The 23,820-nt window shown below is 42.4% G+C and overlaps 2 protein-coding genes across 17 annotated transcripts in view; one reads left to right on the top strand and one right to left on the bottom strand.

Moving 5' to 3' along the window:
• The window catches only part of LOC119022586 (membrane-associated guanylate kinase, WW and PDZ domain-containing protein 1-like), a 101,193-nt gene that overhangs the window by 45,411 nt on the left and 31,962 nt on the right, over positions 1 to 23,820 (top strand). For 4 of the 14 annotated variants that reach the window (XM_037103610.1, XM_037103607.1, XM_037103617.1 and 1 more), the window contains 8 exons: positions 14,594 to 14,713; positions 17,002 to 17,190; positions 18,315 to 18,582; positions 18,885 to 18,932; positions 19,204 to 19,286; positions 20,751 to 20,789; positions 22,672 to 22,729; positions 23,451 to 23,569. In XM_037103610.1, the coding sequence (XP_036959505.1) occupies positions 14,594 to 14,713; positions 17,002 to 17,190; positions 18,315 to 18,582; positions 18,885 to 18,932; positions 19,204 to 19,286; positions 20,751 to 20,789; positions 22,672 to 22,729; positions 23,451 to 23,569 (924 nt within the window). The remainder of the gene's footprint in view (positions 1 to 14,593; positions 14,714 to 17,001; positions 17,191 to 18,314; positions 18,583 to 18,884; positions 18,933 to 19,203; positions 19,287 to 20,750; positions 20,790 to 22,671; positions 22,730 to 23,450; positions 23,570 to 23,820) is intronic. The other 10 variants (XM_037103620.1, XM_037103608.1, XM_037103615.1 and 7 more) reach the window with 8 other exon arrangements.
• LOC119022591 (rhodopsin) overlaps positions 3,932 to 23,820 on the bottom strand; it is a 71,925-nt gene continuing 52,036 nt past the window's right edge. For 2 of the 3 annotated variants that reach the window (XR_005075995.1, XR_005075997.1), the window contains one exon: positions 17,411 to 17,732. The gene's annotated coding sequence lies outside the window, so the exon portion shown is untranslated. Of the gene's footprint in view, positions 6,476 to 17,410; positions 17,733 to 23,820 lie in introns of those variants that run through there. The other variant, XR_005075994.1, reaches the window with a different exon arrangement.

Genomic DNA, 23,820 nt, shown 5'->3' with positions numbered 1-23,820 from the left:
TAACTGTCTGAACCATAGTATACAGCACAGGTATTTATGTAAAGGATATGCATAATGTGCTTTAACTTTTAGTTCTAGTACGAGTTACTTTAAGTAACATTTTAAGACAATACTCTTGCTGTGGAATGACTTCTGCGTACTTTTTAAAACGCTGATAATATTTCGATACTCATTTTCATTTATCGTATTCCTCTGACATTTTTCAAGTGTAAATCCCAAAATATTACCCAGCTCAAGCTCTTATTGTGTGATGATTTGCAGATTTTCATGGGATTCTTGATTTGATCTGAAACTCATTTTTTAAAGAAACTGGACTGTTGTTCAAACCGTCAGTCTGAAGTAGAGCCGGACCGATATGTATTGGTTTGCCCATATTATGGTGCTGATATTGGTCTGTCACAGGCATACTGGTATCAGTGTATGATGCCCAATGGCAGAAAAAGATGATTGGGGTAATTTATAATTTAATAAATGGATTAATTGAATTCCCAGTGAAGTTTAACGTAGCAGTGCCCTGGTGTCAAGCTTATTGTTAAACTGTCAAATGTCTTGTTTTGTGTCTTGTCGTCACATGTCAAGTGGGGTTTTTGCAAAAAAAAAAAAAAAAAGTCTAATCTATATATCCTGTAAATATAAGAAAATTGGCATAATAATATCGGCATTGGCCCCAACAGTCCAGTACTGGTCGGGCTCTAGTGTTGGGATACCAAAATGCTGAATTACATCAGGACATGTCTGATCCAGAAATAAGTAAAATAGAGTATCAAACAACAGTACATTTTACCGCGTCTTCGTTGGTCCCACAACAGTATTGACGTACATAAATGTGACCCTTTGTTGTGACACTGAAGATAAACCCGACACAAGCTATTCTAGGAACTGTTCAGTCCTGAGCTCTGAAGGCCATCTGAACAAGAGTTTCATTGTGGGAGGCACTAAAGCTCTTTTGCTGAAGCTTCCTCAACCTCGTAGTAGTTAATTGAACCTACTACAGCATGGCGTGCTCTTAGCAGCACCTCGGCCCCTGATAGGATCGGGAGTGGGCCTGGTATTTGCTTAATCATTAATCTGAGGGCCTCCGCTACATTGATTCGCTCTCCGTTCCCCTTCATAAATCATTATGGGCCAGCAATCCCTTTAATGGGGGATGGAAGTGCTGATTGAACACAGCCACGGCGCTCGGGACGTTAATACTCACCTTGGTCTCCGGATCGGCTGATCAGGACTGAGGAAACAGGTCCAGTACCTGTCCACGTCAGGAGCACGACGACGGAGGGACGCAACTTTTAATTAGAATAAGTTCAAGACTAGATGTTTTCTAATATTCTGCATTTAGTCCTATTAGCGTCTCTAAAGAGATTTGTCCGGTCGACACCGTAATGGACGCAAATGGACATGTATCCATAGTTTGTGGTGAGACGCTCCCATCATCTGACCAGTGTATTAAGGGACTACTTGTGTAGATGAGGCCTTAAAGTGCTGCCTCAATCAATGCAGCTCCAGTAATTGGCTTACAGGCCCAAGAGAGTTCCCCGCTAACTCCCTTTGTGACTGTTGGCTCTCTCTGCCCCTCCCCTCGCTCCGTCTGCTCCGAGATATGCGCGTAATTTTCTCCTCGCGTCAACCTCTCAGGCTCTGTTTTCATAACACACACTCTCCCATCAACACCGAGCGCGTGTTTATCCTGGAAACACGTTCCACTTCACGCTGTCGCCATGGCTTCTTGTGTTGTGGAGGGGAAGGAATCGAGTGGTGAGATTTTGTTTGGATGTGACAAGTTTAAGATATAATCCAAACCTTTGTATTGTGTGTATTAGATAGAGAGGCTCTATTTATTTGTAATTAATTCAGATAAAATCATCTGTTGTCATGCACAGTTTCAGCCCCACCGTCAGTCTAATCTCACTCTCAGGTCAGTTGCTTGGTCGCCCCCCCCGGCCACGCTTACACTCGCAGGCAGCAGGGGTTAAAACAGCAGATGTTTGGCTGTGTCCCTGTGTGTGTCTACAAGTGTGTGTGTGTGTGTGTGTGTGTGTGTGTGTGTCAGACAATGAGTGGAAGCTCCCCAGACCATCAACAGCAGGAAGGCGATTGAGGCTATCAGATGTCACCGTCAGCCCCCACTGCCTATTGTTAATACACCAGAGGACGTTTTTTCACCTGGATCTGTGTGTGTGGTTGTGGTGGTGTGTTTGTATCAGTGGATGGTTTGTCTGTTTTTTTTTGTTTTTGTTTTTTTTCTTTCACTGCCTTTTATTTTGGACATAATCACGAGCAGTTCGTGCCTCTGACGGCGTGTGGCGGTAGCAGTAAAGATCTGAGCACAGTGAAGCATGAGGTCATATGGGTGTGGACGGGGAGGTGTTCAGGGTCCTTTGCTCGAGGTGAACAGTGAACCGAACTGAACTGCGGAGGATGTAGAGATAGACATCAGCCTTAGCCCGACATCCTACAACTTTGTTTGTTCAAACAAAACAATAAAATGAGTCAGAGCAAATTTCATAAAAGTTGAAACACAGAGGAGAAAACATATAGTTCAAACAAGAGTTAATTTCCGCTTGGCAGCGTCTGCATGACATAATCTGTATTTTCAACCTCATGCAACCTCAGGCGTGCTTCAAATTGTACACAATAGCAGTCCAGCTCTCTCAAGAGTCTTCAGCAGAAAATGTGTCAGGTGAAACAATAGTGTGAAACACAGTCTTCAGAAATACAGTGTTTGAGATCAGGTTCTTTTTCAGGTGAGTGTTAATGATAGAAATAAATTTCAGGTTAAGGTTTTTGTAAGGTTTTTTGTTCAATGTAATTCAAAAAAGTGAGTTAACAAAAGACACTTTTATAAACCCAATAATCAATACCAATTGTGTTTAATGTAATAAATACATACATACTGTAAATACCAGTAAGGATTTACCCCTGCTTCTCCTCTCTTCTTTCCTATTGGTTAAAATCTCCCCCCTGTAAATTTGAGACAACCTTACAATGCCCTCATACGTCATCAGTCGTTAAAGGTGTTAATGTAAGAAGATGCTGCGGGACAATTCCAACATGGCGTTGTCAGTTATGGTGATTCCTCTTGACTGACAATGGCAATGATGAAGATAGAATAAAAGCATGGACGCTTGATTTTTGTTCACAGCTTCACACCAGCAATCAAGCCGTCACACTGCTGCATTACCGAGGCCACTACTGGTGCTTTATAGGCTGCTTTATAGGCTAACATTAGCAAACCACGCTCCTGCCATGCCAGTCTGCACTGCTATGAGAAGAGCGGGAACCAAGTGCAGTAACTTAGGTGCTGGACTTGAGTTAGATTTCAGGCGTTGTATGCCGTCAAAAGGGGGGAAATGCAACATTAAAATGCATCACAATGTGGGACTGTCAGGACACTCTGCTCCTGGGAACGAGTGCGCAAAACAGAGGGTTAGAGCTAAGTGGTAGTGGCAAGTGGTGTTGTGGGATTGAGCGTTTACAGCCGCGATCATATTGCTTTAGTGAGTTAGCGTGCTAACATTTCCTACTTAGCAAAAGACTAATGCGATCTGTCGAACAGCAGTTGAGATGGTTCACTATAAACCACGAATGTGAACCTCATTGTGGCTCAATACATTTCATCCAGCAGCTGATATCTGTCAATCTGGATTTCCAATATCATTTCTCTTCCTTGAATCCCACTGCTAGCATTGCTAAAACAAACACTGTACATGATGAAATGTCCTTTCGCCTGAAGCCTTACTGTATGCAATGTAATTTCAGATGCACTCAACACCTACTCAACACCCGTCTTTCCATTTTCAGCTCAAACATTACGATTTAGCACCAGATCACATTTTTAATCCTTTAGCCTTCCCATGCATGTGCGGTACATGTTACGTGTGGACATCCCTGGCGGGCTCGGGACACTTTTAGACGATACAAACATTCACTCAGCTACATGAATGAAATATTTAGTCAGCCTCCACAGATAACAGCTTCAGAGTGGAAACTAACACAGCCTGCATCAGCCCACCACAAAGGGCTGCAGAATAACTTTTTTAATAATTCCATGCAACAATGAAAATAAAATAAATACAGTGTACAGTAAAAAGCAGTGCTTGGCCTTTTCAATAAAAATAAACCCAATCTCTCTCTTTTCCCTTGAACTTGGTGTAAACACTCAGTATGGTAGCATTTCAGTCAATCTATTTTCAGTCAGTAGTTTTGAAGATGTGGAGCAGCAGAAGAAGGAAAATATAAATCTCTGGCTGCAAAACAGTGAAAGTTGAGCCCTGTGCATTGTAAAAGATTCAGTAGCCAGATGGCCTTGGAGTCTGCTTTTCTCTGAAGCCAGATAAAATGCCCTTTAAATGTTCTTTCACCAGGACTTGCAATCTCCTCTCAGAAGATTTTCTATTTACTGTACATGCAGGTGCACTTCAATGTGAGATAATCAAACATCTTCTGTACAGAAAGCCTCGTCCAAAGCGGTTTTCTGAATCATTTCGAGAAGCAAACTAAAACTCAATGATTTTTTTGAAGAGAAGAAATATGTGTTTTTTTATGGAATCAGTAGAGACCATGGACACTTCAGTTTTTGATATGATTTGAGCATTAGGACGTTGTTGTAATTGTTACAGCTGAAGCAGGCCGCCATCCATTAAAGCAACTGTTGCTCACAGATAAAGGCCTTCACTGTCTGATATATAGTTATAGGTTTTGTAGTTTCCCTGGCACTTCACTCCAGTCGGTCTCTTCAGGTGAGGTTAATCAGCTTCTCGTACACAATCTTAGTATCCTTTAAGACAATTGTATGTGGAATGACATTCACGTTGTGCCGTGACAACTGGGACCTAAAAACACACAATTTCAGTGTCCGTCGTGATTCAAACACGTGCCTACTGTGAGTCGATAACATTTCTCCAAGGTTTCCAACTCCTAGGTCTGTAATTAATGACTTAGGACAGCTCGGATGCCCCTGCAGTTTATGATGCGTGTTGGGTAGCAGTGGAGTGACTGGCCCAGTATTAGGAGACGGGATGTGGGTCATAGCAGGCACTCAAACAGGCCACTTCAGGGACACATGTCCCCTGCTCCGGAGCTTTTTATGAACTGCCAGTGAGGACAGAAACTGGCTTCCACAACCTGCTATTTATAGTCCACACTCTAAATACACTATATATGTGTTTACACACATGTGTCTCTGCTCTATCTGTCTTTCTAGCCCACTCTGTGGTTGTGGCTGTCAGCGGGGATGCTCATACCGTAATCCATGCGTGTGTTTGCTGTACATTTCATTCCAAAACAGACTAAAGCAGGGTCACGGCAGTGGTTTTCTTTTAGGTCGGATAATATTATTGGGTTCACTTCCTGAATGCTGTAGTGTTGCAACTACTCTGAAAAGTGCATCTTGGAATTCATCATTGTTTTTTGTTTTTTTTCCTCTTTGTTATATAATTGCAAATAAAATATCTCTGGGTTTTAGACAAGAAAGCCATTTGAAAAGTCGTCTTAGGCTTGTGGAAAAACTGTGACAGCCATTGTTGTGATGCTTTGAAGACTCGGTGAATTGATCACTTGACAAAATGATTAATAGGTTAAGCAACAACAAGAATAATTACTACCTGCTACCTTGCTTTAAAACAGATAAAAGCAGGAAAAAAAATAAGTATTTTAAAAAGCAGATACCTGTCAATGTTGGGCATTTTTGGCTTGGTTATAAATTAATTTTGTGCCAATCAGTGAACGGGTTCATGGCGTTTCGGTCACAGCACTGACGTGTTTTGCGTCGTGCAGAGAGAGCGTTACCAGTGCAGCGAAAAGAGACATGGAGACAATGTTGATGACGTGACAGAAGCTCGGACAGGCTTGCTCGGACTCCTTTATCCTTTTAGCAGTGCTTAGATCAATACTTCTCTCTCACACGCACACACACACACACACACACACACCCAGCTTCATCCTTGTACGAGAGGGAGCACTCAATAACACGATGCCTAGACAAGATGAAAGTAGAGATGTGAGGAGAACCGGTGAGGAGAGTGTGCCGCACAACGAGCCAGAGGTGCTGTGTTGTGTGTTTGTGTTTGGCTTCTCGGCGGTGTGGCGGTTGTTGGGGTTTTTTGGGGGTTTTTTCCAGACGGCGAGAGGTGAGAATGAGGGAGAAGTGGTGAGCCGTTTGTTGTACGAGGGATCTCGCGCGCCCATTAGGTGATTGTTTCCGTGTCATGTGTGCGCCACCCTCGTCCTCCTCCGCTCTCTCCATCTTCCTCCTTCCTGCCGTTCCACCATTTGGCAGATGCTGCCGTTCACCACAGCCCCGTGCGTTCCTCCCTTCTTCATCCCCATGGGGACGGACTGGAGCTGCTGATTGACGTTGTTGTTAAGAGGGAGATGGATGCTGATTGGATGTTGTGTGCTTAGCGGGGAAACATCCGCGCTGTGGTGGACACTTCATCACACTTAGAAAAGAACTACCGCTGCGTCCGCCCACTAAAACCTATGAATATTTTCAAAAAAGCAGAAAAAAGACAGAAATAGAGAAGTTAAACTTCCGTGTAGTGAAGAATGAAGATGAAGAAAGAAGAGGAGGATGTAACGGTGAGGCACAGAGCGTTCGGGGAAAAGCAGGAGATGCAAAGAAGACATCAAGAGAGGTGGTGGGAGGGACAGAAGATGCTCTTAAGCTAAGCTGAGCGGACAGTGAGAATTATATTTATTCATTACACAATAAAAAAATGATGGGTAACAAAGAGGAGCTGTGGGTATAACACGGGTGATTTATTCTTTTTCTTTTCAAAAGCATATTATGGATCCAGTCCAGCTGAGTGGTTTGCAGCATTTCCTGCAACAGCCTAACACAGCCAGAGATTACATTCGGGGTGGGTGATCTGATTATTCTAGATCTTGATGGATCTCGAAGGCGTCTAAAATCTACTTTCTAGGTAAAATCATCCAATTAAACCGCAGTAGCCCAGTGTTTTTATCTCTTTTTATATTGCAGTGCTCGGTCCAGTCTGGGGTCCATGAATGTCTGCACCAAACGTCATGGCAATCCATCCCCCAGTCGTTCCTATTTCAGAGGAATAATCCTAATGACTGTGCTGATCCTCTGATTTTACCTCCAGCACCAAAGTGAGGTTGATGTTTGCAGCTTGAAATGAGATGTCTCAACAACTACTGGATGGATTGCCACGAAATGGGTGGCAGACATTGATTTTTCTCCTCAGGATCAATTTAATTAGTTTTGTGTTAGTGTGCTAACATGCTAAAGTAAGATGACTGAAATGGTAAACAATCAGCACATTAGCATGTAGCCTCACAGAGCCCTGAGTGTGGCTGTAGACTCTCAGTCTCTGCGGGTTCATGTTTGTGCACAATTCACACAGCTGCCACTCCAGAAGTGTGTCATTCAGGACTTTCCACACCTTTTGAATCAGCACACTGTGTGTAAATGATTCTACTATTTTTCAAAAGCCAGAACATTTTTGGAGAAGTCATTCACTGTGATCATTCTCACAGTTGAGAATCCTGCACTGGTGTTGTGTTATTCATTTGCTAGAATACCACTGGTTCTGCCCGTCGACCGTCACTGTTGTTATGGTAATCATCCCCACTTGTCAATGATTAAACTGGCACTGAGAGGATAAATCTGTACACTATTAGTATTGATATTTGCCATGATATGATTCAAGATTCCTTGGAAATATCATTTTCACTAATTAAAAACACAATGTGACATTTGCTTGGTTCTGTACTGAACAAACATGGATCTCTGCAGCACTACAGTGCGTCATTATAATGCAGTTTTGTCACTCAGTCTACCTCTATCAAATATTGCAGCTTCCGCGATATGGATAGTGCAATTTGGGTAACATCTCAATTCATTGTGCAGCCCTGCTTTACTGTTTACTTTCACCATCACAATTACCATTTCACATGAATTAGTTATTGAGGTACAAACAGTCTGAAGCTGCCATCGTTAAAGAACAGGTCAGAGAAATGTAAAATGCGTCGCTAACATTCACAGGCATCATTAGTAGCACAGTAACTGTAAGATTATCAAAAATAAACAGAACTAACTGATGTGGCACAGAGGCCCGATGAAAGACTAGTTTGACCTTCTGGGAGATATTTGCTCTCTCATTGAGAGTGAGATGAGAAGATCATTACCTCTCTAATGGCTGTGTGTTAAATATGAAAACAATTTATACAAATTTAGCACAAAGACTAAAGGTAAACAGTTAGCTGGGCTCTATGCAAACGTTTCTTTAACCTCTGCTACAAAGTAAAAATAAAATCAGGTCTCATCGTTGTTATGTAATCAAGAAGAGTAGTAGCATGTCCTAATGATGGTCTAGTGTGCAGGATTTCGTGGCATCCAGTGTTGCGAATGCAAATTGCAACCAACTGAACACCCCTCTACTCACGAAAAATGTGGCAAGCCCTCTCTAGATCCAGTGTTTGGTGTCCACTCCGGGCTTTTTTTAGAAACATTTCTCTATAAAATGCTTAATCTGAGGTGAAAAGAGGTTCTTCCAAGTGATTTTACATGAATTATGTGCTTATTATTATTCACAATTATCAAAATTGGTTTCCATTTCTGCAATGAGATCACCCTAAATCCTACACACTGGACCATTGTCTCACAGCTGTAAACCCATGGTCAAAAAATGCTACTGTCAGTGTATAACATGAGTTAAATGCGATAAATATTCTGCCTGTAAGACTCCTCTCATCATTTTTGACCAAATGCAGTCATGACGGTAACATTTGGCAGATAAATACTTGAACACATTCTCAGCTGTGTGTCCCTGTGGCAGCTTCAGGCTGGGTAAGATCGGTATGTTTGGCTCACTGAGGCAGGCGCTCCTGTATAGACTTCAGCCTCCTCCTCTTTTAAATGTGCATGAAGCCTCTCTATCTGTTACACGCTGTCATAAAGACGGTCTGAGCCTATCGCAGTTACATAACACCACTCTCTGTGTATTGTTTGTTGTGTTATTTATGAATTGTACGTGCGAGATCGGTACATGAAGCACTTTTTCTGTCTCTCACAAGAAAATTGAAATTGCTCTGGGTGCTAAACACCTGAGGTGAGCGTGCAACTTCTGCCTAAAAAGTCCTGAGCCACTCAAGTCATCAGCTTTAAAAAGAGTGTGCAAGATCTTTCTCAGTGAGGTATATTTAAGCAAGTGTTGGTGCTGAATTATAATGCCATCAACAGAGAGAGAGAGAGAGAGATACAGCTCCTCTCCTTTAGTGAATAATCACACTGACGCCATTAAACTTGAAATGCAGTGTGCAGAAGTGGCTTTTCGAGAGCATGTTTGATGCCTGTAGAAGTCGGCCCGGGCCTGTCATATTTGATCCTCTAAAAGCAAAACAAAGTCGACAGCAGAACACGGAGATCTTCATTGCACCCGCAGTTCAAAGAAACCATCACATTTGGTTTCCCGCTAATGCTCAGTCAGTCAAAAGATCTTTCAGTCACGATTAATTATTACAGTTGTTTTTAGAAGATGTTAGCTTTATGAAGCATTTGATATTTTCACCTGGGGAAACCACAGAATAAGAAATAAAGGAAGCAGAAACCAAATGAAAACGTTTGTGTTTATTTTATTTATTTATTTTTGCAGTGACAGAGATATTGCTCTCGTTTTTGTTATTTTTTTAGTGGTTTGGGTTGCATTGAATTGCATTTATTTAGGTTATTATTGTGCTCTACCTTCTGCAGCCCTTTATGAAAGCTTTATACCGGTTGTACAACACAGTTTAAAATAAAAATGAATGCAATGCATTTTTCATACTGCCTCTCTGGATGAATAAGCACCCGACTTGTCCCAGAACAACGATGAATCTCCGGCTGCCTTTGGTGGTATTTTTAAAAACTGAAGACGTTTCCAAATGTGGTTTTGCGTTTCATTTTTCCACTCACATGCGCACACTGGCACTGAAAAGAATGGAGCCCATTGATGAGAGTCAGTGGAAGTTCATCAGAGCCAGGGTCAGGACTGAACATGGCCCAGTCATTGTTTCTCCGGCCAGAGAAAATAGAGGCTCTCCACAGCGATAGTAAGGAGAAGAGCCTGACCTCGCTGTCGCACACTGAGAGCATTCAGACTTGCTCTCTTGTGAGTCCAACTGAAGACAAGCTGCCGGGTACTCAAAAGGAATTATCTCCCAAACATAATAAAATGTCCTTAGTTTAGTAATTGAGTCAGTCTTTTCTCAAAAGACGTCATTACTTCTTTAACATCTGAAGAAATGAATCAAATTTTATCATCGAGTTAGACTGAACAATGTATTATTTGATAAGTCTGTTTGTCATCTCTTTGATATAGAAGAATTAAGGCGTGATCTGCTGATTATATTATATGATTTTATATTAAAATGTCCAAGGTGACTTCGGCAAAAGTCTTGTTTTTGCCAACCAATGTCTTCAGGCCATTCCATTATGTTTGCAAGCCTTCCTTTGTACTAAAGTTCTAGCTTTAAAGTTCTTATTTGTTATTTAAAACTATCATATTTGTTGCTGCAAAGGGAGCAGTAAACACGTACAGCAGCATATTCGCCTCTTACGCCTTCATTTATTCATAAACTGCATACTGCTAATCAACATAACATACAAATAAAATAAATAATAACGTGATATAAAATTTGGGATATCGCCCAAGCCTTCTTTTGTTGTCAGTTTTACTTTTGATATTGTCCAGTGTTAAACTACTGACACTCACTGAATGACAGAAGGTTGAATTCCTGTTCTGTTTTGTTTTTCCATCTTCAGAAGGATTAGATGCTGCACTGGATTAGGATTAAGACACTCGGGGGTCAACGGAAGAATTTTTCTGCCCACCAGCTTGTGGTTTTACAATATCAGCGTAGAGCTTTAGTAATTACTCATTGTTTACTTCAATAATAAATGTTTTGGGGGGTTTTTTTCACAAGTATTCAACACTTTTTGATTTGAGAAACATTACGCTGGTGTATCGTGACTGGAGTTCAACACAGTGAGTCACTCTCCAGAAATAAAGACAGTGCGACCCTGTTAGTGGTTCCCCTTATGTCAGGACACCCTGGAAAAAACTTTGCATCTTGACATCCGCGGCTGTGGCGTCATTAAGTACGTCACAGCGTGACCCACTGTTCTGAAAATATTTCATTTAAATTATGCAGGATTTCACTGAGTACAAACAGAAAATGAAGTTACGTAACCCAGAAGCGCCGACTGTCAGGCTTCAGGAGGAAGTTTAATTGTCAAGTGGTGGCAAAGTAGCTCTCTGATAGCTGAACTTGTTTTATGCCAAACAGATAATGACGTAACACGTAACAGAAGTTGAAAGCTCTGTTGTAATGAGGCAGGGTTCAGCCTTCAATATTCTGTAATATAGGCATACCAGAATTAGTCTTCCTATCAGAGTCGTCCACTGTGGGGAATAGCCTGGAATAACAGCTCCATTCCCTGCTCAACAGACAGCGTCATTAGAGCGCACCGTGCCTCAGAAACATCTCCCACCATGGGACCACCCAGTCCTATGACTCAAACTCCCAGACAAATTCACTTTCATCTCATCCCCCTCCGCTGAGGTGAATACAAAGCAGCACTTTGCTGGTGCGCTGCTGCTGCTGTAAGCGCCCAGTTGGATGATGTATCATTTCTTTCCTTGGTGTGAGCGATTTTGTTTTGTTGCACCATGTCCTGTCAATTAAATCGCCTCCTCCTTACCCATTTATCTCGAGGGTCATTTCCAAAATGGCAGGAAGAAAAAAGCGATAAAGCGTTGCCTTTGCGGTGCAGTGGAGGTGTTGGACTCGGCAGTGCACCGTGAAGACGTGCTTATTATCAGGTGTTTGTGGGCTGGATGTACCCTGAGGGATGGAGTGTGAGCTTGCATATTCGGAGAGGCTCGGGTAAACACTTGAACAAGCCAGGAGTCTTGTGTCAAACATGAGCGTTCTCACTCGTCTGGAATAGAAGACAGTGATGATGTTCAAGTGGTTGTAGTGGATATCTGCTTCCAAAAATGATGATTTTTTTTTAAGCTTTCGAAAATGAATGTATGTGTCTCTTTGCTGGGTCGGTCACTTTGGTAGACATAATTATTTATAAATTATTAATTACTGAATCATAATTTCTTGGTTGCTCCCCTGACTTTTCCTGCAGTGCCACCAGAAGGTCAAGGTTTTCACAATTTCTTGATGGATTGGCACAAAAGGTTGTGCTGACATTCATGGTTCCCAGAGGCCGAATCATAATGACTCTGGTAATCTGTTTTTCCCTCAGACCCAACAGTCATGTACAGTTTTGCCCCAAATGCCTCGACAGCTAGCGGATGTACTGCCGTGAAATCTGTTACATTCATGTCCGATCAGGAGCACTCTGATGATCCTTTGACTCATCAGTTTGTGTCTTTGTAAAATGTTTAAGTTGCACTACACTAAGACCTTATTTAGACAAAATCAGGCGTAGCTGTAACAACACCAGTCCTGCCATTTATTTGATCGAGGGGTAGTGTGTTTAGGCTCTGGTGGTGCGGATTGCAGGTGGTGCCGGAAAAAGACGCAGCAGGCTGGAGCGAAATGTTAGCACAGGATCAGAACCAGACACGCTGCTGTGGCCAGCGGCACACATAACCCAAAACACAACAGAGTGTAAGGTCATGTTTCACTTGTATTCACTCAATTTGGCCTTGTGTACACACCATAATGCAAGGCCTCTCATTGTGGTTATTAATGAAAGCAAATATTTGTTATTTTATGTGGGTTTTTTTAACCTGTGGATGTGGACCACTGTAGGCCCTGCATGCTAAACCCTCTATGGACAGCACGAGACCCACGGATCAGAGTACGATGGGTCATTCACTGGCATACTCGTAGCATGGCTAAAAGCTAGAACCAGGGGGAACACAACTGCCTTTACATGCATTACCGTCATCTTCTGTCTGGGCAGGGTTCATTTGCTTGCCCGATTCTTCGTGTACAAGATAAGGATGTGCACAAGTTCGGCTTCTAGATTGTATATAACATGGCTGTAGTCTCATCGATGTCATGCACAGATGTCTGAGAAGCCATTTTGAAGCTCGGTGTGGTGGCTCCAGCCATTGCCATCCTGGCCGTGCCTACAGGGAACTCTTGGCTTATCCGAAAATTGGTCAAATAGGTGGAGTGTACAGAGCTGAGAGGAGCCGACAGCAAGCAAAACAGCTAAAAGCTATTTGTCACTCAGAGCGCCCATGCCCTGAATTATGCATAACTTTAAGCCTTAAACAAGTGAGTCATATAAAAATTCCCTCCCCATACAGATGTCACAAGAGGGAAAATGAGCATTAGAGACCAAAACAGTTTTTTGTACCAGGCTGTAAACATGTTTATTTCTGCCTTAAGGTTGTGCATTTTAGTATGAGGATCAATGGAGATTTACTTACTTTTGGAGCCAGAATCAAGTGGCCATTGGAGGAACTGCGGATTTTGGCTACTATCATGTTGGCTTCAGTTATCATCGTGGGGGTTGTTATTTTGCAGAGCCTAGAAGAGCAGCTAGCTGAAAAGTAGTTGTTTCATTTCGAATAAGAAGTAACTTTATGACTGTTTACCATCACTGCGACCCAAAAGGAGGACCCATATGTGCATGTCTATACATCTCCTCCTGATCACAGATGGGTTACAACTACTGTTAACCATCCAGCCTGTCATCTCATCTCCTATTTCTAAAGACAGAGATAAAATGGCTCCTGTCTATTGTTAGGTGTCAGATTCCCACAACAAAGTCTTCCCACCACCATGAAGAAACATGCCAGACCAGTAATCATTAACTTTCAGCAGGAGATCGGGCTCAAGGCAGCAAAGGCAACATGTTTTAAAGTTGTTTTACATTTGAACAGAATTTGAGTTCAAAGAGTTGACTGAGAGTTCATCTGTCTCATGTTTTCTCTGGCACCGTGACACAAAAGAATCAGTCGTGGTTTATATTGTCTCTGAAAGAAAAGCTTTTATTGTACTGCTCTTAAACCTAACAACACCTAAGAATGCAGTAAGTGTAGCTGTTCAGCATTGCGGCTGTAACGGGCACAATGCAGCCTTGACAATCAATAACGGCTCCAGTGAAACAACTTTCATACTATTATGTCTGTGCATTTTTACACTTCCAAAGTGGAAGACGTTTGATGGATTGATAACAGTATCAGGTCCGTTTCTTGAGGTGACCTCTATTTCATCTTCTGACTTAGCAGGCAGGCAGTTTCCCGTGAGGCAGAGATGTAGCTCGAGATTCAATTTCCTGACATAATATTCACAGCCACTCACCAGACACTTCGCCTCCAATCACCGCGCTGAATTACAATCACACCCTCTTGATTTTTCCGAACTCTCCGCTTTGGAAACCCTTCGACACGGCTGGTCATCATCTCAAAAAGCTGAATCAATGTTTGGATGTTGACTGCATTTTAACACTAATGAAAGACTTTCGTGTGTGTGTGTGTGTGAGAGAGGCATATTAAACATGTTGCTTCGCCTGGAGGGAAAAATATGATTTCACCTTCACACTGTAAGCACGTGGCTTGAATTTTAACAAGTTATTGGCAGCCAGCTAAACTTTATTTGTCTGCTGTTCTGTCCTTAGGTACAACCCGCTCCCCTCGAGACGGAGAGGTGCCAGGGGTGGATTACAATTTCCTGTCTGTGGAGGACTTCCTAGAACTTGAGGAGAGCGGCACACTACTGGAAATAGGAACGTATGACGGTGAGGGCGACGATAATGAAAATGATCACAAGTGACACTCATGACGGCGCAGGTGTCCCAATTCTGCACAGATACAACGAGCATGACAGCGATCAGCATTTATTTTTTGCTACGATGCTGTAAGACCGTGCACTCAGTTGATTCCGATTAGACGGTGCATGATGGCGGGTGGGGGGGGGATGCATCCAGGAGACAGCGGGTCACTCCACATCTGCCCCTCTCACTCTGATTAGGACAGTGTTGTGCAGCGCTAAGTCTCATGCTGACACAAACCTGTGTGTGTAAACACGAGTGGGTGGATGTGTGTTTGTGCATTGTGTGTTTGTTTGTGAGCCTGTGTGTGTCTGTGTGTGTGTGCGTGTGTGTGTTACGCAGGGGCTAAGTCTAATTTGTGTGTGTGTGCGCATGTGTGTGTGTGTGTGTGTCTGAGAGTGATTGTGTGCATGCGGCCGGGAGAGAATGTTACGACATTAATCTGCTTGGCACCGGTTCCGCTGTGTGTTGGCACGTTCCTCCCTTTCACGCAGACAATGTCAAATACCTGTCCACAGGAGTCTGTGGCCATCCAGACAACCAGGGGAAGACAGGATTATTGATTCATAAATATCGCTGGAGCTTAATGGATATACAGCGTGACTATAGAAGCATATTTATCATATATCCTTTCCTCTCCTTCATTTGTGAGAAATCTCTGATATTTAATTGCAAAAAGCAGAGATTTGACAGGAAAAGATGGGAGATGACACGCAACAACATCCATAGCTTTAAATTCAAAGCGTTAAAGGAAAAGCTCATCAAGCCGAAATGGAGTTCCCTGTCCTGATTGAATAAAGTGGGCAGGGATAACAGAACAATTTCTGTCTCTGTTACTGCATAAGCTATGTGAAGGGAGACATGGGTTACTGAGCAAACACTCTATAACTGTGATTACTGTTGCAATACAGAATTATTGAATTCTTACTTTTATACTATTTAAAGTTTTGGGAGAGAAATTTCAATAAAAACAAAAAATCATATTTTTCTTTTTATGCCTGTGCTATAGGCTAAACTATATTGTATCTGGCGGACCCTGCCACTTCTCTGGCTGCAAACTGTTTCCTGGGGACCATATTCTCCTTAATTTATTAATTATGGAAAAATAAATATTTCTGAGTTTGTATCGTAACCTCACTGATGTAATGAAAATTTAAATTTTGGAATTCAAAGTTTGAATGTATTCTCCAATATGACATAGTGGCCCTTTATCATATCTTGTTTGGTTTTGGACAGACATGCAGGCTGTTCTCCACTGTTTCCAGTCTTAAAGGAGCAAAATGTTTTTTTTATGAATTTTAGTTGAGAACATTAAAAAATGAACTAAAATGATCAACAGAATGTGAAGAAATAACATTTTTGCCGTTATGACTTATACATATTGAGGGTTAGGGTTGAATCGACAAAATAACGTATTAAAGTTATCAAATTATTGAAGAGTGCAAGTACAATATTCAAGTACCACAAGTTGACACCAAAATATTAGATTTTACTGCAAATGTATGTTGGTTCCAAATATCAGTAAGCAGTCTGCTCGATTACTAATAATCAGTGTTAGTATCGATGTTGAAAAAGCGATATTTGATCACTATATTAAATGAATCAGACATAACATTTAGAGAGATTGGTAGGTGTGTTTTGTTAACCCTATACATATAGCTGGGTTAGCTGTTTCCATCCTTTATGCTAAACTATGCTAACTGATCGCTGTTCTAGCTTCATATTGAACTCACAAACGTGAATGGAGGTGTCAATCCACTTATTGAACTCAAACATATTTCCCAAAACCCTCAACTGTTCCTTTAATGTTGCCATTGCCATTACAAAGTCGCCTCTTTTGCTCACATTTACGAAGAATATATGGGTACATGATTTGTTATCTGGGAAATTCGATAAATCATTTGTTTGCACCAAAGACCAAAACAGCGTCGGTCAGAAAAAGCTGTTAAATGAAAGCTGGGTGATGTAAGCTGGTCTTTTGTTTTTGCTCAGTGTGCTTTCAGAGTCCAGACAATCCGGCTCTGTGGCCTCAAACCCAAACTAGAAGCGTTTCGCTTTCCCACCAGCTGCTTATTTCCACGATTCGTGGTCACATTGTGATACGGCTTCTCTGTCAGCGTAAGATTAGGAGGTTTTCGTGGATCCACTGCCTGTTTTTATGCCCGCTTCCTCTCTCTCTGTCTCGGCCTCTCCTTCTACCCTCCTTCTGTGTCTCTCTCTCTCTCAAGCATGCTAATGTCCTTCTTGTTGCCTAGGTAACTATTATGGGACCCCCAAGCCGCCAAGGCAGCCCATCATTGGGACAGTGATTCTCAGTGATGCAGGCTCCCAGCAGTCCACCCCAAAGCGCACCAAGTCCTACAATGACATGCAAAACGCCCGAGTAGTGCCTGCTGACGACGACGATGACGACCAGGCCACGGAAATGAACAACAGTTTTACAGGTGAGGGTGTAGCTGCACCTCTCCAGCCTCTGTGTTTGCAGAAGTTTTCAGGAGCTCTCTCTGTCCGTGCATGTTGAGTGTTCTCCATCTCGTTTCCTCTCTAGTGGTCGCTTGTTTGGGAGTGTGTGCCCAAGATTAGTGTGTATGTTTATGATCCTCTCGCCTGCTGTACGGTGCTGGGTGTCTGGCGGTTACATCATGTCTTTGTGATGCTTACTCCTTTTTTTTTTTTTTTTTTCCTGTGAGCCTCCAAACACTGCCATCTGCCTGTGAGGAGGGGTGCAGTGGAGCAGGAAGTAGATTACAGGCCACACTCACGAGATGCATCTTTCTTCTCTCGGCGCTGCAGGCCTCACATCTTTTCTAACTTGTATCTACATCTTTCACTTTTCTCTTGTTCTTGCTCATTGAATTCCCTTCCAGCCTGTGAGCATCAGGTGTTAATATTCCTGCCTCAGGTGATAATAGTTTTTTTTTTTTTTCACTGCAACACATCTCTGCAGAGTTGTCATCTGAATGTGAATCCATCCTGTAGTATATACCTAAAAAGAAAATAGGTGAGAGTATGAGATTTTTTTTTTATCCCAAAGCTTCAGTGTTTCCCACCTTTTCTTCATTCCACTGAGTGCAAGACGGTGTTTTTTTTTTTTTTCCCTCTCTCTTTTTCTCGGTGCTGTGAATGAATGTATGCCCTCTCTGTGTCCCCCTGCCAGGCTGCCAGAGTGTTGAATTAGCATTTGATCAACCCTGAAAAGCCCACGGAAACAGTGGAGAACAGTGGGCCAGGACTGGGGAGCCAGTGGGAATGGGGGGTTGGGATGGCTAGCTTGAGGAGAAAGAGGCTTATGGGCAGATATTTAAAACAGGGTGGGGGTAAAAAGAGAGTTCAAGAATTAGCATATTCCTGGGGCCCTTTCAGTACACTGGAAATGGGTGGGAGCCAAACTTCAGATAGGGGGAAGGGGAAGTAGTTTGGTGTGGTTAAAGTTGCATGATATGTGGTAAACAGTGAGCGTGTCTTCTTATTGCATCTGCTCTTTTTCTTGCATGCACTGCGACATAAACTTTTTGTTCTTTTCTGGTGTTTTTTTGTCGTTCTGTGTTGTGCCCGTTGTGTGACCCAGGATCCTTAGTGCGTAGTCTCTTCCCCTCTCCTTTGTTGTGCACAGGTAACCCTAACGAGCAGGACGAGAGCCGCGGCGGCATCCTCCGGCCGTACCCCGCACGTGACAATGCTCCATCCTGCGGTCTGAACAATGCGGCCACCTCCACCTCAGAAAGTGGGCAGCAGACCCTCGCGGAACCGCAGGTCTCCCCGGAGGACCCGCTGGGACCGCTGCCCGATAACTGGGAGATGGCCTACACTGAGAGCGGAGAGCTGTACTTCATAGAGTATGTATCAACAACCTGCAACATATTACAGTTGGATCTGCTGCACACACTCTTTGCACTGCCTGTATATGCATTTCTCACCGCAGCTCATACTGTAGTTGGTGTTTTACCTGCACTATTATCCCTTTTGTTCGTCCAGTGGCTTGTCTTCCCCCATGATTTGGTTTTTAGGCCTCTCCCCAGCCAACCTGCCCAGCCCCCTGGGTGCCACTGCTTTCCTGTTAATCCCTGCATGTCCCGATCTCTAAAGGAGATCACATCCTGATCACCTGACTACCTCCACCTCTCTGTCCTCTCTGCAGCACGACAAAGGCACACCACCCGGACATGGCTGTGCATTTTCAGAGCTTGTATGTTCATTTCTGCTATCACTGAATTACAGTTATTTTCTTGTTTAACAATAGAGGGAAAAGTCTGCTTGTTTATTGTTGTTCTCTCGCCTGTGTCGCTTTGTTATTGTCATTTCTCTTCGCAGCAGATGCCTGCTGTCCTCTGTAAACTTGCTGACGCGGTTTACTTTCTCGTTCTTGTTGATGCATTCATGCACCCCTGCTGTGCTTTTATGTGTCGGTTTGATGGCCTGTATTGAATTGTTCTGTTGTCTTGTTTGTTTCCCTTCAGCCACAACACAAAGACCACATCATGGCTGGATCCTCGGTGTAGAGACAAAGCCTCCAGGCCTCTTGAAGAGTGTGATGACGATGGTAAGAGGCTACACATCATTACTATGATAAAAGAGTACAGTCACGCTTCTGGGTTGTGGTTTAGGAATCAGAAGGTTGGTTAGTGCTCCTCTTGTGTACCGAGTGCTGACTGGTATTCCCTCCTTCAGTTTCTCAGTAGCATATTTATAAAACATGTCTTATTAGATGGTGAAGAGGTCTGGTAGCGCCATGTAATCCACTGTAGTTCCAGAATATGACAGGTAATCTTGGAAAAAGTGAACTGTACTTTAGAACCAGAAGGTAATCCAGGTACTCCATATGGAAGAAGAGGAAGGAAATATTAAAATAGTGGCTAAACCATTAAAAAAGCCAACATGTTTCAACAACTAGGTCCTTGATGAGCCGAAGGCAACGCACATAAAAGATCGACTTCCAGTGAAGCAGAGTGAATTCCTGCACACTTTTCAACCCTGCATTGATAGATGTATACTTTCCCTCCAATTCTCCAGAAAGTCCAAGTGTTTTTAACACATTTCTCAGGAGAATCCGACAAATTTGGAGACTGGAAACGATCAGAAGCCTATTCATCCTCAACTGAGACATACATGATGGAGATAGGTGGAGGGCAGAACGTTACACCTGGAGCAGAATCGGGCCCAAATTCATGTACGGTGGAAACAAACCGTTGATGGCTTTTATTCCACCTCGGAGTGAAACAGCCATGACTGAGTGATTGATACATAGATTTTATTAAACAGTCAACTGTTTGGTCACAAAGACCTTTCTCAAGACTTCCCATTCTCCAAGTGAGATTCAGCTCAAATACAGCCAAGAACTGAATTATGGTCCACAGTCACATGCATCAAGAGCCCCCTCAGCTATAAACACTGGCTTTTCAGTACTGTACACACAAGACATGGGTCAAGCCCTTATTGTAAGACCCTGTGTTTTTTTAACAAAAACAATAATAATGAACGTGTGAATGTGAGTATTTTTGTAAAATCTATCAATGCAGAGGTGAACAGTGTGTGCAGATCTTTTTTTGCTGAAAGAACTTTGTCTTCATCCCAGTTTTGACAGTTTTGATCAGAAGATTTGTCGGTTTGGTGTGACAGGCCGTACTGTGTATAGCTGATTTAGTTTTCTTGCACAACTAGCATCACTGAAGAAATTGACAAATCATTCCCACATACATGTGAAGGTTTGCTCAAGTCATGACAGCTCACACTTCAAAACACAGATTGCTAAATTGCACCATCATGTGGTTGAAATACAGAGTGGCATGCTGCGCCTCTCTACGTTGCTCAGGTGTGTTTTGGATGTTGTTGTTGTCAGTTTTGAAACTAAGGTGTTTCCCTATTTGCCTTTTTCTCCAAACTTTCATTTCATTCTTTATTTACACCTTGATTTCCTCCATCCCCGACCCGCCTCTACTCTGCTATCCACCTTCCTCTTCTGCTCTTCATTTGGTTTTCTTTGTTTCATCCTGCTTCCAACTTGGAGAAGACTTGATACATGCGGAGGAACAGGAGGCCGATCTTGGTAAGACTGCTAGATTTTTGCTTTTTTAAAACAAAATGTAAGCTGACAATTTTTATGAGGTTACATGACAGTTATGAACCATCCATCTCTGAAATGGATTTTCTTCTGACAACAATGTCCGAAATCCAAGCTTCTGGATTCTGTCAGGAGGCCGCAGGATAAAAGATATCTGCAAGGAATTAATTGAGCTTCTGAGCGCGGCCAGAGCTGTATAGTAGTGTTATAATGTTTGTATTTTCTGCTCTACCAGCTCGTGCTCTGCATGCTACAAGCAGAGTGTTTGACATGATAGATGATTGTGCCACCTGCGGAGAGCGGCGGCGCATATCGATAGTTGTTGGCGGTAATCTGCGCAAACAGCGATATGACTGAAAAAGAGGAGAAGGAGACGAAGGAGAGTGCGAGTATACAGTGCAGGTTTCATAAAATCTACAGAAACAGGGCAGCGATGGATTCAATATGTTTCTTAGACCCCAAGGATACACACAGAGAGCTGTAAACGTATACAAATCTGTGTCTGTTTACTGAGAAACTCCACAGAGAGACTCCACAGATTCCTGCACAACAGAAACAAACTACGTTTAGAAATGGTAAATAAATCCATCTGATGTAAACATGTTCATTTGTTTGTTTGTTTCATGCATTTCTTGCTCGCTTTTCTAGAATTTCAGCCTGTAATGGGGCCTCGCAGTGTCGATCCCTCACATGTATTAGTCTGTGGTTTAGTTAGATGTTGTTGATTCCGATATCTGCATCTAAAGTCTTTTTCTTGGATAATTCAGTTTACCTCTGAAGAAGCAAATACCAATAATACTCCTCGCTCTCACAGTTCACAGCATGAAAATTAGAATTGTTTTGTTGTTGCTGATTCTCGCCCTGTAATGGACCTAGAGTTCAGCCCCAACAAGGCCTCGCATGTCTGGCTGTAAGCTTTCATTACTGCTGGCTGCTCCGATGCAGACGATCTGTGATTATTGATTGTGAAATCCAGCCTCTTCGATGAAAGTGTTTACTGGACTTCGGAGAGGCCCCGCAGTAACACGAGGAGGTAATGCCTCTGTCTGCTATCAAATGCGGTGAGGAGGAGGCCAACAATTCAGTGGGAATGTGTCAGTTTGATAGCCCTCGTCTGTTCATAGTGGTTCCGTGTGTGTTTACAGTTTGAAGAGTGTGTTTAAGCGGATTCTAATGAAGACTTGTTTGAAGTTTGCAGCCTCTTTGTTTTCACATTTATTTAGACATAAGGGGCCAAAACAAAGTGGTTGTAGGCAGCAGGAGATGATCCAGGTCATAAATTAGTTTATGAGAACACCTACTGATAGGAACGCAGGCCTGACATGTGAGTGGACTGTTAATTAAGGAGCCAGTTTGGGGCTTGAAAAAATGTGCGAACATTATTAAAGGGAGCATTACAGGCCACAAAGGTACTGTGATTAGATACAGTTGTTAAGTTTTAAGAGGAGAGAATTTACGAGAATTCTAAAGCAGCACACTGACATGCCAGAAAGGGAATGATAACACAATAAAACGGATCCAAACTCTTCCACAAAACTGTGAAGAAAAACATTAAAACTGTGTTGGAAAGCACTTAGAGTAGCCAGTAGACTGGAATAGCGCTATAGAAATGCCATTTACAGTCCATTTACCATTTAAAATTCACTTTGACCCTCTGTTGCCATAATCAGAAATGTGACATTAGAGAGAGAGAGATATGATATCAACTAAACTTTGGAAATACATATGAAACATATCTACTGTAACTGCAGTGTAAGACACTAAATGTTTGGAGTCAACCCGACAGCACTCTCACTCAGCTCTGCTAATGACCAAGTTCAAATCGTTGTTGTTCTGTGTTTAATGTTGTGTGTGTTCTGTTTTTCAGAGCTGCCCCCAGGATGGGAAAGGATAGAAGACCCAGTGTACGGGGTGTACTATGTAGAGTAAGTTCATCACCTCAGGGACACAAAGAAAAATAGGGTTTCTTCTAATTACACAGTGTCTACGTGGAACACGCTAAAAGCTTTTTAAGACTTTTTCCAAGATTGTTTTTGACCAAAATGATCTTTTTTACATTATTCAAGCATTGTATTAAGTATAAGTTTACATAGTATATATGTGATCCCATGTAGAGGAAGGTTTTCAATTCACTTCAATTCAACCTTTAATACAAACTAAGGGGCCAGATAAAAAAAACGTGACATTCCATAGAATAAATTACATAAGATAATCACAATGAGAGGTCATGGTTTCAAAGAGGAAACAGAAAGATACCGCTCTACATGCACACATTCTCATCACTAATTCTTCCTGTAAGTACAAGTTTATGTGTGAGAAAAAGGCATACGCAACGATTTTTCGCTTACACTTTGTTAATACATCTGGCCCCCAAAATGAATATTGGAAGAAGAAAAATATATTTTGGCAATTAAGACCTCATAGATAAAAATTTAACACTATCCAATGACTGCAAACACCTTTTAAGGATCTGTAGACACCCTAAATGAAAGATCATCTTTCAAATCTGTTCAGTGAATCTGAGGATGAAACCTCACATTGATAAGAGCACATTTGATGGAGCTTTGACTTACCATAACTCACTTCTTCTCATTTTCTAATCAATCCTGACCTGTCTCCTCTCCTCTCCCTGTCTGTCTGCCTCAGTCATATAAACAGGAAGACTCAGTATGAGAACCCAGTGTTGGAGGCGCGGCGTCGAAAAATCCTGGAGCAGCAGCAGCAGCAGCAGCCGCAGCCTCCAGAAGGTGAGCGGTATATTCGAGGTTCGTTTCCTGCCCTGGCACGGCACCATTTCTTTCTTTCTTCATGTCTGTGAGCGTCATGTCCTTCTTGTTCGTCCAGTGCTGTACCAGGATTGGGCCAGACTGCTATTCTCTCTTCCATGATTTGACATCACAAAAATGTGACAATCTTGATTCCCTAAAACAGAGCTGGCCCAAGCCTCGGTGACGTCTTTGGTGTTTAGGTTTTTAATTTATACAATTTTCAAATCATAAATGCTGTACATCATTGT

Source organism: Acanthopagrus latus, chromosome 7, assembly GCF_904848185.1.
Source record: "Acanthopagrus latus isolate v.2019 chromosome 7, fAcaLat1.1, whole genome shotgun sequence".
Taxonomy (NCBI): domain Eukaryota; kingdom Metazoa; phylum Chordata; class Actinopteri; order Spariformes; family Sparidae; genus Acanthopagrus; species Acanthopagrus latus.
The sequence above is the reverse complement of the archived record's forward strand: the minus strand, read 5'-3'. Positions and strand labels throughout refer to the sequence as shown.